The sequence below is a fragment of the Monodelphis domestica genome, chromosome 5, assembly GCF_027887165.1.
Source record: "Monodelphis domestica isolate mMonDom1 chromosome 5, mMonDom1.pri, whole genome shotgun sequence".
NCBI lineage: Eukaryota > Metazoa > Chordata > Mammalia > Didelphimorphia > Didelphidae > Monodelphis > Monodelphis domestica.
This window is the reverse complement of record NC_077231.1, coordinates 132,264,334-132,282,528: the sequence shown is the minus strand read 5'-3', so window position 1 is coordinate 132,282,528 and position 18,195 is coordinate 132,264,334. Positions and strand designations below refer to the sequence as shown.

The 18,195-nt window shown below is 35.1% G+C and overlaps 1 protein-coding gene across 1 annotated transcript; it reads right to left on the bottom strand.

Annotated features, from left to right (window-relative positions):
- Window positions 1–1,369: 1,369 nt before the first annotated feature.
- On the bottom strand, window positions 1,370–18,119 carry GOLT1B (golgi transport 1B). Its single transcript, XM_001363456.5, has 5 exons — window positions 17,928–18,119; window positions 12,192–12,283; window positions 9,706–9,884; window positions 8,207–8,288; window positions 1,370–3,915 (listed from the first exon to the last, which is right to left on the bottom strand). Exons 1-5 carry the CDS (start codon window positions 17,950–17,952, stop codon window positions 3,877–3,879), a joined length of 417 nt encoding a protein of 138 aa, XP_001363493.1. The 5' UTR covers window positions 17,953–18,119; the 3' UTR covers window positions 1,370–3,876.
- Window positions 18,120–18,195: the final 76 nt, after the last annotated feature.

Here is an 18,195-nt window from a genome sequence, read left to right as displayed (position 1 = left end):
CAAGCCCTCACACTAGAAGAGCTAGTCCTAGAATACCCTACACATTCTAAGTAGATCAAGTTAGGGAGGTATAGATTGGCTTGCTGCAATATGGACTTGGTAGAAATCATGAAACAAATTTGTGTTGAACCCAGTCATTCTGGTTAAGTGATCTTCTCCAGTTTTGTTCATGTAAGAAGGCAAATAGTGGAAGTGATTCAAGGCTGAGGCTTGGGAGGGTAAGATCTGCAAGACAATGAGGGGTCACAGCACAGCACAGAGTTGAATTGCTTCACCAAGGGGTCAAGATGAGAAAGGGAAAAAAGTGCAGTCAGTACAGGACTGGAAAAGAAATGAAGGGTCTAGGGATGGAGATCAAGGGTACAAGACAGAGAGCTAGTGGAATGAAATAAGGTAAGGATCAAATCGTTGATCATGGGAATGTGACAGAAGTAGTCCATTATTTAACCTTATTCCTCCCAGTAGAAGCATTTATCAATAGCATCTTGAATTGTGAGACGCGGACTGCAGCAGTCTCACAAGATACTGGCCAAAAAAAAAAAAAGTACTTTTAATCCCCATCAATAGTTTCCAAATTCCCCTTTCATCTGTTTTGCAATGGTTTGTAGCAACCACTACAATCTGCAATGGCTGCCTTCAGTAGTAAACTCCTGGATGCAGCATAGTACACCAAACAGGGTCTAAGAAATCTAGAGATTTCTAGGTCATAACTTCCATTTGATAACATGGAAAACTGAGACCCAGGAAAGTGAGATGATTTGTCAACAGAGCAGTAGCAATCTCAAATTACTTTACCCCTACCTGATAATAAATCTAGCTCTCAGAAAGCACATAGTTGCTACAGATATTACATATTGGAAAATTACTACAGTTTTTGGTCAAGTGTCATTTTTCATTCTGCAAAAATCCTTTAAAATTGTACAGTTTCAAGACTAAAGGGAATTACTCAACTAAGAACACTTGCCTGAAAAGAAAGGGACATAAGCTAAACTATCTAGATTAGTAACTTTTTTTATCTGACTAGTATATAACTCAAAATGGCTAACTTTTTCCTATAGAATTCAAATGTACAATGTTATAAAAGTTCTGGTCTTTGAAGTTTCCCAACAGTCGGATGACCTAAATCAAGTAAACTGCCCTTGGGATACAAGTGCTTTGTAACACAAAATTCATGTTACTTTAAAATATTTACTTTACATGAATGCCATGATTTATTGAATGAATTATGCTAAGGATTTTAAAGAAGTACTAAGTATGATAAAATTTGTAAAAAGCACATTATAAAGTGCATTAGAAAGTGAGGTGGTTTATTTTATCATGCTTGCCTTTAGTTTCTGAATTTTAGGATAAAGATACACTTGACCACCAATTAATACAAAAGTATCTTTTTATTGAGAGGTAAGACAAGTGTATTTACATTATTCAATTGCTTAGATCATATAACCTGTTTGTGAGACTTTTAAAGCAGCAATATTTTAAGAATTACAATTTATTAGGGGAAAGAAAAACATTCCAATTATGTTTCTGTTACAGAAAATACACTTGAGCAATGACAGAAACACTTAAGGCTAGGTAGCATTTGACCTTTTCCTCCACCTCTATAGAAATCAAATTACACTTTAGTAGCAAAGACAGAAAGCTAACTTAAGAGACAGTGGTATTTACATTGCTTTCTGTCAGAAGAGCGGTACCTCTATAAAATATACAATGCTTCCAAGCAGCTTGGACATCAAGACTGATCTTAACAGTGGACTCACTTAAACTGAAAATTGCACCGCCTCTCAATTTTATTGACTGAGAGGTTACTGTTAGATCTCTTCCAAGTTTCTGCCCAACATTATTTACTAAAAGAAAGTTCTTGGGAAAGGAGTATTTATCACAGTGCAAGAAATAAGTTGATAGAAATTCACATCTACAAAGGAGTCATACCAATTACAATGCAGCTATTTGTTTAAGTAGATTTTGTTCTTGCTTTTAAAAAAAGGCAGATTTCACAATCTACTGTAAGTAATGATCATCTGTTAAAAAATAGGTAGAACAAAGGCCTAGAACACTCAGAACCTAAAGTATAGTTTTTACATTCTCCAATGGATAACTATTTGAAAATTACACAGACATAAAACACCAAATCTTTTAAGATTCTGACAGCTGTTGAGGTAGGAGTCTCCATTTTAAAATGTCTTATCAGCTTCATAAGTTATATCATGCATCAAAGGCCTCTGCATTGATTCTACAAGATGGAACCATTTCACTGTACATTTAAATCTTTTTCTTCTGTTTTGAATGAGGTTGGGAGTCTTTCCCAACCCCCTTTTTCTCAGTGTCAACTCTTCCAACAGAATAAACTTGAGATGTAACAGAAGTAGCACATCATTTTAAAAACAAAAACCAATCTCTACAATTATGATTTTTTTGGATCAAGAAGCATTGCAAAATGTAAAAAAAAAGTGAATATGATCACAAGGAGTAGAATAAGTAGTACTAAGGTTGTAAAAAAAATGTGTTTCAAATGTTTCTACAATCTTAAAAAAGTATGCCAACTGGGGAAGACTAGTAAAGAAGAAAATTTAATTTCTTATCACATAGTAAATGGTGATGGTAAAATAGAAGTAATACATTTTTCCTAGCTCTCTTACCTTTGAAAGACTCTAATCACTAAATATTCTAGAATAACCTGCTTATATCACTCAAGTATTTTTTCAGGTGACCCTTTTGAGGAAAATCTTCATATCAAACACAAGACATGTTTAAATAAGAAAAACATTTCAGTTTATATGAATAGCCCTTTAAGATACAATCAGACGTTTCCATTTTTCAACACTTCACATGTCTCAAGGTAAACAACAGGCAAACTATTTAGGGAGTTTTACATTTATGAACAATAGCAAAATAAGATCTGAACCTCGTAGGGTTTTCTGTCTCCCTAAGGAAATCACCATCATGCCAGACAGCCCTTTCAAACTTTCAAAACAAACTATATTTTGAATAAGAAAAATATGAGTTACCATCATGTAATATCTTAAATAAAAGACTATCCCATGAGACAGGATATATGACAGGTTACTTAGCAGACAAAGGGTATGTCTTCTTCTGCTCACATGTAATTATACATGCAGGTATCTTGGAGATTAAATCCCCCAAGGCGTGGAGTGTAGTATATCCAAAGTACTCTACTGACTGAAGAAAGCTTTAGTCACCTATAATTTAGGGTCCAAGTTAAAAAATCAGTGACCTTTGCATATTCCAGCCCAGAAGGTAAATCCAGTTAGCATTTACGTCTGGCTTTGTTTCCTAAGAACAGCAAAAGTTTTATTTAAACTATGTATTTACAAACAACAAAAGAGTTTGATTCATACAACAAAGTTGTTTGGATTTTCCTTTGTTTTTAATACATTAAAATGACATAATCCAACCTAACTCATGCATCACTTTTGGAGCTACAATTCTTGTTAAACAACAGGAAATGTTTTTGCCATTGCAATGAGCACTTCTTAAAAAACCAAATGCCTGGTGGTTCTCCTGCACCTTCAAAATAAGGAGCAGAGATCAGGCACCACAGTTCTATAGGGATGGCTGTATTTAGCATATTGTGAAAAAAACAACAATAAAAATAGCTCTCAACAGTTTCAACATAGATTGTAACATGGCATTCCCCTTTTTCAGTTCACTTGCTGAATTCTTAGTCACTTGTCTTGGAATCAAGCACCTTTTCATTGCTTCATTGCTAATTACTGTAGGTACTTCACAGACTACAAGTTATAAACTTATGTAAAAGGTGTTACAAGCCATTTGTGTAATTTAATTTTGTGCTGAATATTCTTCAAAGGGGCTTTTGTAAATAATGCAATTTTAACGTAATCTTTAGTCCACTTGCTGTTATACCATATTGTTGCTTTCTCCAACTTTATCTACAAGCTGTAGGGAAGAAGACAAAGAAGGCAATTAATAAAAGCACAGTGTCCATAAACATATATATTTATTCAAAACACAAACTCAGAAAGATACTTAGGAAATCCAAGGAATGACTAATAAAAACGGGTTAAATTATATTCACTGAGGTCTTCTGACATTTTTAAAGGTTGCAAAAGAAATTTCTTACAATAGTGTGCTTGCATGACATGTTCTGCATTGAAATTTGGAGGTGCAACATGAAAATGTAATACAATGAATAAATAAATTTGAAAAATGAGGGAATCACTATTAGCTTAAACAAAAGAGAAAAAAAGCAAAAAAATGCGCCATTCATGCATTAATAAACCCAGTAAGAGGTTTCAACTGACCATTAGTGTGGATTCTCTTCTGAGCCTATGTAGTCTTTGAACAAACAGATTTAACTCCATTAAGATCGATCAATAGTGAAGATCAACTACTGATTAAAAATTTAACTAAAACTGTATTTTCCATACCTTAAACTTAGAATGTTTGATAACAATGTTAAAAACAGACTGAATGAAGCAAGCAAAAGTTATAGGTTTATATGATAAAATTCTGCATTTAATTTTAAACATAAAGTTATTTACATCTAAATATATAAAGTAGTTTACTTTTCTTCTATACTCTAGAAAGGGTATTCAGACAGTGAGCTCTCACCTTAGAACACTGTAATTAATGTAGATGTTTTAAGTTTGAATAATTCTAAATAGGCATATTATAATTCACTATTCACTAAATTTTTATTTCAACAAATAATATAATGTAGTGATAACAAGAATTAAATACATATGAAGCAATGAATAGAGCAGATTTTGGAGTAAAGGAACATCTAGGTTGAATCAGAACTGCCTCTCAGCACACATCAGCTATGTGATACTGGGTAGGTCATTTAATCTTTTATTTAATCTATTACTGATTGATATTGGTAGAGGAAGTTTCCTCACTGGAAGTTCCTTACACCAATGAAAGTACAGGACCAGAGCAATTATGCTTCAAGTCAGACAAACACAATAGAATTCTTATTTGCTATATCTTTGCTAGATAGGAAGACAACTTTTATTTTATGAAATATGCTTAACTAAAACTGTGGTAAAATTCAAAGACAATGGCCTTGAGTTTATATAATATTGGCAAAAGTATGTGTTTGGAAGCTGAATGAATATTTTTAGGATTAAACATTGATCAGCATGTAAGAGTACTGGTGTTAAAGCCAGATTCCAAGTTCTTAATTCTCCTACTTAATTTCTGTGTAATCTGGGGTAAATCACTTTACAACTTTGGGACTAAGTTTCCTCATCTATAAAATGAGTGGATCAAAAGCCTGTGATTATATAATAATGAAATTAAGGACTGAGGTGAAATAATTTGAAAGATGCTTTGTTCAGTTCTATGACAATAAGAATTCTTATTTGGATTTCCATTAAAGTGACTGTATACTTGAAGAAATTTAAGTCCCCAAAATCCCAGCCCAAAGGTTGTGGCTTTAAAAAGATTTCTTGAGACAGAAATGAGGTAGGCTGAACATAGAGGCTTTTATTAAATGCTTTCAGGACAACCTGACTTCACTGCTAGGCAATGAGCAACTAGACCTAAAGGGAATGAAGAGGCCTCAAAGGAAGGGATTTGCCTAGGTCCTGACCTGAGCCAGGTCTAGAGACAAGAGAATCCAAACCATTGAGTTCTAGTTTATCTTGCCTATTTTAAGTTGCAAGGATACATTATCCAGCAGAACTCAGGGCAAATGTAGGTAAAGTGGCCCTAATTCTGGAGTTGACAGAGTACTAAAAAGTCATCAGGACAGGCACAAATAGATCCCTATTTATAGATTCAGAGTGCTTTTTGCATCCACAGGAAAAAAATATTAATGGTCAATTGAAAAAATAAGCATTTTAAGGATCTGCTTGTTTGAAACCTCAGAACTATTCTCCTAATAACCCAAATGAGTCCCAGCCCTCCCTTTTCAGGAGAGCATAAAGTGAATTGCTTTATTTAGCAGAATCACTTGAAAAAATAACTTATTCATTCATTCATTCATTCAAGAATCTTGTTAATGCTTTATGGAGATAGTCTCAGATACTTCTTTTGGTAGCACATTGAGCAAGGGTACTGGGCTCAGAATATAAGAGACCTGAATTTAAATCTTGATTCAAGATTTGACTTACTAGCTATATAACCTTGGGTAAGTTACTTAAACTTTTCCCAGCCTTATTTTTTCTTACTTGTATATTTCAGATAATAATAGCATGTATCTCACTGATTTGCTATGAGGATCAAATGAGATCACATGCACAGTGCTTCGTAAACCTTAAAAGTGCTATTTAACATAGCTATTATCAAGTGAGGGAATTCTTCACATTTCTACCGGTGCCATCTGTTTTGGCTCTTACTAAGATCTCTGCCTTGAAACTATTATCTCCTCTGGTGGTTTGGCTTTGCTGGATTCCTTTAAGATTTGGTTCAAATTTCTCTTCCTATATGAAACCTTTCCCAAACTACCCATTCTACCACCCAGCCTCCTTCCCTGGAATCCAGGGTCTTCCCTCTGGGATTATCTTCCATTTAGATGGCATATACTTGTATGGATAGTTAATTGTACACTGTAACCTTTAGAATGTGAGCTACTTATGGGCACAGGCTATGGTTTTCCCTTCTTTTGTATTCTAAACACTTAGCCTGCTTGGGACATAGGAAGAACTTATGTTTGCTGACTGATTGGTTTCAATGATCATTTCTATGTAGATGCCCCTGAAATCTATATTTTTAACTTCATTCTATACCCTGAGATGCAGTCTTGTATTATCAAACATCTCCTGGAAAGCTCTCCCTGTGTAAGCCCCACTGACATTACCCTTTTAATATATCCAAATCTGAATTTATCTGACCTCTAAAACTTGGCTCTCATTCTAACTTCAAGGACCAACTAAGCTAACACCTGTTTCAACAAAGCCTTCCCTGATTACTCCCAGCTAGATGATTCTTCCCTTCTTGAACTTGTTATACTAATCTGACTTCTACCTACTTTGCAAGAGGTAGCATAATGCTGCTAACCTTTCCCTGTCTTTAGAGTTGACAATGGAATAAACAGGATCTGGGCTTGACAAACTTCTCTGAAATAGTCTGAGTGAGCACAGGCAAGTAAATTAACTTCTCATTGCTCCGTTTAGCTCTCTAAGATTATATATACAAATGTCAGAACAAAAGCCAATCCACATTTGTAGGGGAAGTCTCTTTACTAAGAGGTCACCACTCATTGCTCCAACAAAATAATAGGTTCAGAAAAAAAGAGTAAAATCTCAATTTGTGTGATTTATTCCTTCATTCGACTGTAAGCTCCGAGGGAGCAGGGCCTTTTAGAATCTCCAAAGGTGAAACAGTGTAGATACCTAATGCTTGCAGAAATGAATCAAAGCAGGGAAAAACCTACAAAATCACTATCTAAAACTTCTCACTTTACAGATGAGGAAACTGCTGCCCATCAAGGTGAAGTGATTTGTCCACCATTACCTAGCTAGCTAGTAGCAGAGACACCATGTTGACTCCCAAAAAGAGGTCCTAAAATGACATTAGTTAACAGTGTAACCCAAAGGGGAAAACACTTTGACATCAATAATAGGGATTTTTAAAAAAATTATTCTTTTTGTTACTAAGGGAGAGTAGGACAGAGGGGAGTTACTTGTGAAAAGGTCATCTCAAGAGGTAATAATGTGTTCCTTATCCTTGGAGGTGTGAAAGCAGATGCCCATTTGTTGAAGGAAAGGAGTCAGATGAAATAGAAGTTCAATTCCTTCCCAATGCTGGTTCTATGATTTCACTAGGAAAGCAACCTAGACTGCATAATGATTGCCAGTTAACATTTAAAAGTGAGACTGATTACTTTTCCTTATGCACAATCTCCCCATATCTAGTTTTTAAAAGTATAGCTCATATAGAAGTTAATTGTACAGTGCCTTTAAGTGTCTATGGTGACCCAGCAATAGAAATAGAATTAAATACAATTTAGAGAGATTTGAAAAATGGATGCAATGAAACCTAGTATCAATTTCCCACTTTACTAGTTTTGTTGCTGATTATATTAGAAGGTATTAAACCGAGAAGATGCAAAAGCTATACTTAAAATGACCTAATTACTTATTATCACAGTTATATTCATATATATATACATATATGTATACATACACACTTGTTATTGTATTACTAGTAATTATACTTTTAAGAAGTATTGAACATCTTTTTACTTTTAAGAAAGCATAATAATAAATAAATGATAACATACTGATCTTATTCCTGGTAAATTCAAGAGGGATCCAAGGACTGGCACTCTTCTAATAAAGCCAACCACTACAGGAAAGAATCCCCTAAAAAAGAATAATAACGATAAATTAACATTCAGAATACCAAAAATTAATAACTTTACAACTTGAAATTAGAGCAAAATTACTCAACATTATCTGTTTTGGTATTGGCCTGTTAATGAAGAAAATTGGAAATAATGAAAAACTGAGAAGGCAATAATAGTATAATGAGGTTAGAGATATGGACTGATAGCCATATGGGCTAAATGGACTTTCTCTTCTGTGGCTTTAAATTTGAATTCAAGCTCTGGTCAGTTGTCCAGAAAGCATATATGCAATTGGTGAGATACAGATAGAATTCATAGGCTATGGCCTAAATAAAGAATCCAAGATATGACCTTTCTACACAAAATATAGCTAATAAGATTTTCAAGGTCTGCCTGTGCCTTTGAATCAAATTTTAATGATGTATAGAAAAACAATTTTTGATAATTGTTTTCAGCTAGAATTCAACTTTAGATTTAAGGAAAAAGTGATAATGAACTTTATAGAAATTAAATCTTGTCAAAGCAGTTCCATCTAAATGAGTAGAAGTTAGTAGAAGTAATTTTTAAGTTTTACTAAGTTGTTTATGCTCTGAAAAATATATATTTAAACACAAAATAAAATCATAATCTTTCTCAAGTTACACTAAATTTAAATGGTTTATTGCAAATACAAAATCAGATTTTAAATTCTACTACTTATTAATGTAAACAGTTAAGTAAATGCCTCAAGTCTGCAGTGCTATACCACAAATCAAGGAAGTACAATTGATAGAACACCTTGAGAACTTTTGGAATTTTTGAAAATATTGTTAGAATCCAATACCACTAAGTTTTTCAAAAAAGGAAACAGCATTTTTTTCTATTGAATCACCTTCAATCCAGCTTATAATGGCAGATAAAGACAATAACATTTCTGTAACAAATAACTATATCTAGGACTTTACATGCATTCTTTCAGTCTTGATATAATCATGGTTGTAGGTGTTTAGCTTAGCTTAACTAGGACTTTTTATAAACAGGACACTATTGTTTATTCACACATCATTTGCACTTACAAAATATCACCTGATTAAAAAGTCTGTTACCAAAAGTGTAGTCAAAAAGTGGTAATTGTCAAGTATGATTATGCTGAAAAATTAAATTATCATCTACGTGTAGAACATATCCTTTAAATGAAAAAAATTATGAAATTAAGAAATAAAATTCTTTAATCTATTAAAAAATGGAGGCACATTTGAAAAGATGTTTTTACTTTTATAAAAAGTTCTGTGAAATTACTCATTATCGATATTTCTTCATTTTTATATAATTAGCACATTTGGTATTTGATATTCTGATAAAAATTTTTATATTTGAAATGGAAATTTGTAGAAATGGAAACAAAAGACTCATAAATAATAAAAAACCAAATCCCACTTAGGTGATTATCTTACCTGAATAGAAGAAAGAATCCATAAATTTCAAGGATCATGCCTATCAAAGGCCAACCAACAAGAACTACAAATACACCACCCAGGAAAAACCCTGTAGCTTTAACTTTGTGTTTCTGAAAGAAGAATCTAAATGTTCTTTCCAAACCAATTACGAAAGCCAATCCAGCCACAAATAGTACCTGGAAGACAAAGAAAATTTACCTTAGAATAAAGAAAAGTATTTTACTGCAGTGCACAAAAATAAATAATGGGCTTATGGAAGTGGAACCTGTAAGATATCCTTTTATTTTAAGGGGAATTTGCTGGGCTTCCTCTGAAATATGAGAGGCTAATATGATCAATATGACCATGAAATCTATGAAAACTTGCCAAGTCAAGTCAGGAAGCATTCATTAAACATCTACTTTGGGACAGGCACTGTACTAAGTGCCAGGGATACAAAGAAAGGTAAGGATTATTCCTGCTCTCAAAAAGCTCACAGTCTAATGGGGAGACAACAAGCAGCCACGTAAAACAAGATGTAGACAGAATAAACTGGAGATAATCAGCAAAGCCATAAAAGGTTTTGGAAAGGCTATTGGTGGAAGATGAGATTTGAAGGATGCCAGGGAAGCCAGGAGTCAGAAATGTGGAAAAAATTCCAGGACTAGGGGACAGTCAGTGAAAATTTATAGTCAGGAGATGGAGTAGCTTAAGTCAAAGATGTGATATGTAGCCAAAAACTTAATGATATTGGGTTTTAAGAGACACCCAATTTCCAAAAATAAGGAGGTGAGAGCCCTGCTGTTCTGCACAAGTCAGCTACATCTGGAGTATTATATTTACTGCATGCATAGAACATAGAACGAGAGCTTAAAGGGACCTCAAAAATCATCCATTCCATCTTCAAGAGAAAACTGAGAAATAGTTTAAGTGACTTGCCCAAGGTAATGTAGGTAGTAAACAGCAGAGGAGAGATTTGAACCTAGGTCCTCTGACTCCTGTGTTCTATTCTGGGCATCACAGTCTAGGAATGACATTGATAAATTGGAGAATAGCTAAGAGAGGATCACTAAGATGGTGAGGGAACTTAAGTTTAGGTTGTATAAGCATCTGTTGAATATCTGAAGATGTTTAGTTTATAGAAAAAATAATGGGGAGAGAGATGGGGAATAGCTCTCTTCAAATATATTAAGGATTTCACTTTGAAAAGGTATTAGAATTGCTGTCTAAGCAGCAGAAATAGGAACAATGTTTGGAAGTTTCAAAGAGTTACATTTAGGCGTGATAAGAGGACAAACTTGATGGAACTACTGAAAAGTGGAATAAGCTGAGGCCGTGGATTCTTGGAAGCTTGGCAGTTATGCTGCAGAAGAAATTATTTTTTAGGTATGAATTGAATTAAATGGCTCCCAAGCTCTCTTCCATGAAGGAGATTATTAATAATAACTAACTTGTATAGGGAACTTTAAGGTTTGTTAAATTCAGAGAATGTGGTGGCAGCAGAAATAAATATACCCTTTTGTGCACATGTTTAAAAATACAGAGTTAAAGAACAGACAAGTGGCTGTGGGAAGAATTACTTACTTTTACCTTCCCAGAACACATTGTCTGTCAGAAATGTGAAACAAGTCTGTTTTCTAAAAGCATTTTTCTTAACAAAAATATATTATCTATATATTAATTTATGTTAATTGCCAAAATGTGAGTTTCTTTTGAGAAAAAATTCATAAAAATGTACATTGAACATCACAACTCTCACCACTATTCAAATACTATCAGTTACTAGACCTGTGAACATCCCTTAATTAAAAGACAAACAAAAAATAGTTTTTAACTACTTTTACCTTTTCCTTTTTCTGATTCAAGAGATCATATGTAGTGTTCATATTTTATTAATGTTTAACTTAAAAAAATGTTTGCGTGCCTTTGATTTTCTATTACTTTTCCTCCTCACTGCCTTATAATGAGTAGTTATCAGGAATTTGTCCTTTGGGTTCTCTTCTATTCCATCCAAATGATAGCACAAATGTTTAGTCAGGATAAGCTCCATATGCTATGAATGTTATTGTAGGAATAGATGCATTGAAAAACTTAAGCACCTTTGTTGATATCAAAGAAGAAAACATGAAATGCTTATTGTTAGACTGAGATAAAAATATCTTAAATGAATCACTGAAATTTGAGGCATTCAGAGGTTATATAGTCCAATCTTTTGCTTTTGGATAATCAAATATGATCAGTTGGAAAAAACTTCAGTCATCATTTAGCCACTAAACACTTTAAATTAAAGCTAGTTCTGGACCTAGACAATCTCATCAACTTTCATATTAATAATTAAAACTGGTGAACCTTACTCCCGATTGAGAAACCTCAATCTACAATTTTTAACATAATAGTGAATTCTTTGCCCAAAGCTTCACAAAATAATTATATTTCACGTGCTATAAAAATTATTTATGAATTTGGTTAAAAAATATTAGTTAAAATATATTTTTAAAACTCACATTTCCAATAGCCAGTAGTGCTTTGTCGAAAAAGAGAATCATTCCAAAAAATAGGAAAAATACGCCAAATCCTGTTAATCCCATTCCAATTTCTGTAATAAAAATTATAGGGTTAAGGTAATAAAGAGTAAAAATCTTGATTTACAAAACTCATTGGGTGTTTTTCTGTGGTTATGCTAGAAAACAGGCTCTCAAACATTATTAAAGAATAGCTTTATAAGTGAAGAAGCAAAAGAATGGCATAAATTAACTCCAGTTAATTCCTTCAAAACATGAAATTTGAATGGAAATTTCCCATCCTTATGAGAGACAGTGCTTCTTTTAGGACACAGGAAGCACAGTTGAAAGAGATAAGACTTATGGTTGTTTAAGCCATAGGTTCTAAACTTAATTTTAATAACTCTCTTTGGCATTTAACAATTTTATGATCTTCTTGAACTGTTTCCCTTTAACAACTTGTATACAATTTACTACAAAATAATACTATTATAATACATACACAGGCATACACACATACACATATATACCCACACATCCTTACATACACATGAACATTTCCTCACTTTTCACATTTATAGACACTTATGTTCACTTGTATTCTGTAAGATAGAGTCACTCTGCAGAGCCCAATATTAATTTCTCTAAAAGTGGCACCAATGAATGAATTAATGGAAAGCTTTTATTAAGTGCTTGATATAGGTCAAACAATGTGACAAAGTACTAAGGGTAAAAATTTAAAAAGCAAGCCATAGAACTTCAATTATAGTGGGGGAGACAACAAAAGAAAATAATGGCCAGGGAAGGGTGTTTGGGTTTACGAAGTTACAGGGACAGTGAGTGGATCAATAGGGCAGTTAACTGACATGTCCTTTTCAGAAGTAATGATGGTAAATAATAGGCTGCTACTTTCAGAATAAGAAGTTAAGTGGGTAGAGATTTGGCCTCAGGAGGTCCAGAGAAAGTGGTGGGCAGCAGGTAAGATGGCAAAAAGAAGGTCAGGGTAAATGATTGGCTGGGATGTGAAGCATGGTCTAAGGCCAGCTAGATATAGTGGGTTAAGTGCATTTGTGCTTGCTGACTCAACAATCCATAAGAAGAATGATAGTCATTGATTCTATATGTTGATCTCAGAAAGTTACCTGTCTGACCACTTAACCTCACGGCACTTGTTCTTTCATCTATAAAATTAGGCACTTAAATGCAATGATATCTGATGTACCTTTTAACTCTAAGCTCATGATTAGGGTAAAACATTTTGTTTTAAAACAATATTTTAATGACTTGTCATACATGTATCATCTATGAATTTATAGTTGCTTCCCATTTTGTACTATTTTTGTGCAGGTTAACTGATTTACAATTCACTTATGATCTGAGTTTTATCATAGATTGGTTCCCTTTTATTTCCCAGAACTTTTTTTATCTATCCCTCCTTCATTGACTCATGATAATTTTCACAGTGATTATATGAGTACTATAATATGAAAAATACAAAAACAAGTCATTCTTAATGAACTAGAAGTGATTTCATGGAGGAAAAAATAAAGAAATTGCAGCAAAATTCCATATGACTTCTGTATTTTGGATTTATAATAACAAGATACAGTTTATAGGACCACAGAGCTAAATCTAGAAGGGACGTCAGAAGCCATTTAATCTAAACTGAACTTCTACAGATGGGAAACTAGAGAACAGAAAAGTTAAGAATCACTTAAGCCCATGGTCACAGGGTTGTCATTAGAGAGGGACCTAAAACTCATGCCCTCTGACTCCAAAGCTCTTATTCAGTTAACAAGAATGAAAATAATTTTCCATAATTTTATAAACATTTGGTTATTGAGATAAAAATTAGAAAAATGTTAATATTACATAACCAAAGTCTGGGATAAAAAGTATATCATCTGTTCCCAATAGGCTATGAGATACATTTTTGCATATTTTATTTGCTGATGACAAATTTTTTGGTCCAGACATCTTGTTTTATTGTATAGGAACTTCCAGTGAGGAAATATCATCCTGTATTGATGTAGATCTGCAACAGTTCTTTAACTTTTAGTCTTAAGAGTTGTATAGGGGAATTGAGAGGTCAAAACAACTCAGGAAGGTAGGTGCTATTATTATCTGTATTTTACAGATGAGGAAACTGAGGTTTTCAGAAGTTAAGTGACTTGTCCAGAGTCACACAAGTAGCAAAAGTGTCCTAGGCCCGATGTTAACACCTAATTCCAGGCTTCCAGGATACAATATAGTAGGCAATTATGGCACAGGTGGCAAACATGGCTGGTAGGCTGTTAGCAGTGCTATATGTAAATGGGCTCACTCTCACTTTCCAATCAACTTATCAGTGCACCTTCCTGTTTTCTCTTTCTCTTCTACCTGCCCTGATCTCCATTAAAACTTCTATTCTTTTGTGCTCAATGTAATGGAAAGCAGTATGATTTCACTAATTTTTACAAGTCACTGAAAAATTAACTTTTTCCCCTTGGGGCAACTTTAGAGGAGTACAGGAGTCCTTTCTGCCCTGTTAATTTTTCCAATTATATATACATCACATATTTATTTTTAAAAGAACAAAACTGTTATTGTTTATTGGCTTAGGAATGATGGATCAGAAGGATTATAATTTAAAGCTGGAAGGACTCTCAGAAGTCTGTCATCTCTGGTCCAATGCCTTCATTTTATAGACGAACAAACTGAGGTATAGAGAAGTGACTTGGCTAAGGTTACAAAGGGAAACAGTAATAGCAATGGGATTCAAATCCAGGTCCTTTGACTCCAAGTTCATTGGTAAGCATATTCCTTGACTTTTCCATGTTCTTCAAAGTATTTAGTTAGTTGCTAAATTCTGTTAATTAGTCCTTTACACCTCTTATATAAGTCCCATAATCTCTACTCAACCAGACTCTATCTAAGTCTATGCCAGTGATGGCAAATGTTCTAGAGATCTTGTGCCTCACTCTGTTACCCCACCCCCCACCATCCCTACCCCTTACCCCAGACAGGGGAGGGAGGAAGGAATCCCATTGGACTGCTGGGCAGAGGGGTATATGAAATGAAAAAATGTCCTCAGTGTGGTGGAGAAAGGGAAGGGAGTAGCTCCCCCAAATCCCTCTGCCTTTCTAGTAATGAACTCTGGCAGGTGTTGGCTTGTATGCCCACAGAGAGGGTTCTGCATACTTTTTCTGGCACACATACCATAGGTTCACCACCATGAGTTTAGGCCCTCATCACCTTTCACCTGCACTGCTGCAACAGCCTCCCAAATTGTTCTCCATGATTCAGGTATCTCTCATCTTCATTCTACTTTCCATAGAATTGCCAAATCAATATTCCTAAACACAGAGGGGGTCATGCCTGTTCCCTATGCCTATATGTTCAATAGTTCTCTATTGCATCTAAGAAAAAATACAAAAAAAATTTTTTTTTAATTAAAGGCAACCTCAATCTGGCTTCCAGCTAACATTCTAGTCTTGTTTCATATTACTCTACCTGAATATTCTGTTCCAGTCAAACTGGCATGCTGGCTGTTTCTAGTACTTAACATTCCATATCTCACTTCTATGTTTTGTACAAATGGTCCTCCTCACCTTTCTTATAAAGTCCCTAGCATCCTATCTCCTAAACAAAGCCTTTCCTGATTATCCCAATTATTAGCACTCTTTTCTTCTTAAAGTAATTTTGTAGTTAGATATTTGTACACTTGTGATATTTCCCCCAAAGAAGGTAAACACTGTGAGGAAAGGCACTATCTCTCCACAGCCTAGCAAAGGATTTTGAATATAATCACTTGCATAGTAAATACTTCTAAAATTGATTTTGAACTTATAATATGATACATTGCTTCTCCTGAAATGGCAAGTATGTTAGGCAAAAAAATTTCATCACAACAAAAAGGTCCTGTGGATGGCTAACATATAAACCAAACTGGATACAATTAAATTTTAGCACCTAAAACATCAAAACAAAACTTCATGAGGAGTCACTAATGATGATATTTTACATGAATGGAATGGATAAAGCCAGTGACAGAATAGGTAATTTTTCTGGCATAGAGGCTTCAAAAGTTAAGAGAATGAAGACTAAAGCCCAAGTTTCAAAACTTCACATATTTATGCTATCAAATCATTTGGAAAAGTCTTAATTTTCCTCATACTTAATGTCTCAAGTAGGAGAAGGAAAATATCATATGTACCTTTGAGATGGTATAATGAACGAAACCCTGGACTTGAGCACAGAAAGGCCTGGGTTCAGATCCTACCTCAGATATGTTTAACCCTGAACAAATCACAGATTCCCTCTAAGCATGTTTCCTTTTCTATAAAGTGGGGATTATACTGGCACTTACATCACAAGACTGTAACAGATAAAATAAACATTTGTAATGTGCTTTGCAAACCTTAATGTTCTATATAAATGCTAGTTATTACACCACAAATAACAGGTTCGAACAGCTCACACTAATTATGGTACAACTGCCTCAAAAAAACCAGATGACATTCATTAATGGCATAATCTTATTTATTTTTTGCAATGAAAGAAATGTCATCACTGAACTTAATCTAAAATATCAGCGTTTCAAGACTCCATCAGGGCTCCATTTTTAATCAGTTATTTGATACTGAAGATCTGCCTACCCAAAAGGGCAAAACTGGTAGAAAAGGCAAAGCATGGATTGACAAAGAAAGGGTTACAGATACTTTACTGGGGAAGATGCTGGGTCAAAATAGTTAAAATAAATAGAATCATATAATCAAAAAGCACTTACAGAAGTATATGTAATATCTGGACATGTAAATGAAAACATGAGTTTGGATAAAAAAAAGTCAACTAAGAACTCTTCTGTAGTTATAGATTAAGACTTGAGAACTTAGTGGCAGGTGGATGCTAAAAATGAAAATAGACAACATACCACAGGGTATACTAATACTCGCCTTCGGATTCATTAGATTGTGAGGTCCTTCGAAGCACAGATTGTTAGCCTTTCTTTGTATCCCCAGTACCTGTGGCACAGTATCTGACAAATAGTAGGTGCTTAGTAAACACTATTTGACTGAGTCTTTAACTAGTGAGTGTATTGTTTAGCATGCCATTTCTTCTTTAAAAAAAAAAATCATTAACTAGAGAGCCTGGAATACTCTCCAGTGTTGTACTGTTGGGGAGAAACGAGGATAGTGGTAAGAATCGAAAAGTAGGTGCACACATATTTAAAAACCCTGAATACCAGGGCACATTTTAACCGAAACTAAGATACAACACTTTAAAATAAAACAAAAAACACCCCCTCAAAGGAGTCCATGGGTTGTGCTACGTGAGAGTCCCCAGTCCCTTTTGCACCAAAATTTCTTGTCAGACCCCGAAGGCCTTCCTTAGTTACTCCAACTTTCTTTTCCAGGGCCCCCTGGGAGAACAAAGGCGGCTGTGGACCCCAAAGGACTTAGTCGGCAGGGTAGGTGACGGGAGCGGGTGGGCTGTGGGGGTCTTCAATTCCTACGAGCCTTGGATATTTTTTCTGATGCCATTACCCCTTCTCTCCCTCGTCGCGATCTGGCCTAGTCCCAGAGCAGAGCCCCACCCCGCCCCGTGTCCCCAGGATCCCCCGTCGACCTCCTCCATAGGGGCTTCATTCATTGACTGGACTGGGGTAGGCGGGGCGGGGTTGGGAGGCAGAGGCTGGATGTGAGGGAGGGGCGTGCGCCTGAGGAAAGGGGGAAAGTGGGGACCCGGGGTGGTGCTTACTCTGTGTATCCGTTAAGGAGATCATGGCTGCGGTGGTCGTAGTGCCGGAGGCAGCAGCGACTTTAGGGAACGCGAATAGTGCCTGGGAGGATGTAAGGGAGAACAACCCGGGCAGCAGCCGCCACGTCTTCCGGAAACACGCAGCCGGCGGTACCTCGATTCTAAAACGTCTTCCTGATGGCTAAACCCGCTCCTGCAGCGAGCCAATTGCGGAGGGTCTTGTTTCATTTCGTATGTTTTGGTCCTCCCCCTACGACCAATCTGGGAA

Bases quoted from the DNA above. Each gene is read 5' to 3' on its own strand.
- GOLT1B (XM_001363456.5), bottom strand. From the start codon at position 17,952: ATGATCTCCTTAACGGATACACAGA. The intron at 9,885-12,191 runs GTGAGTTTTAAA...TTTGTCTTCCAG, and splicing joins CACTACTGGCTATTGGAAAT to GTACTATTTGTGGCTGGATT. The intron at 8,289-9,705 runs GTAAGATAATCA...ATTCTTTTTTAG, and splicing joins GGATTCTTTCTTCTATTCAG to GGGATTCTTTCCTGTAGTGG.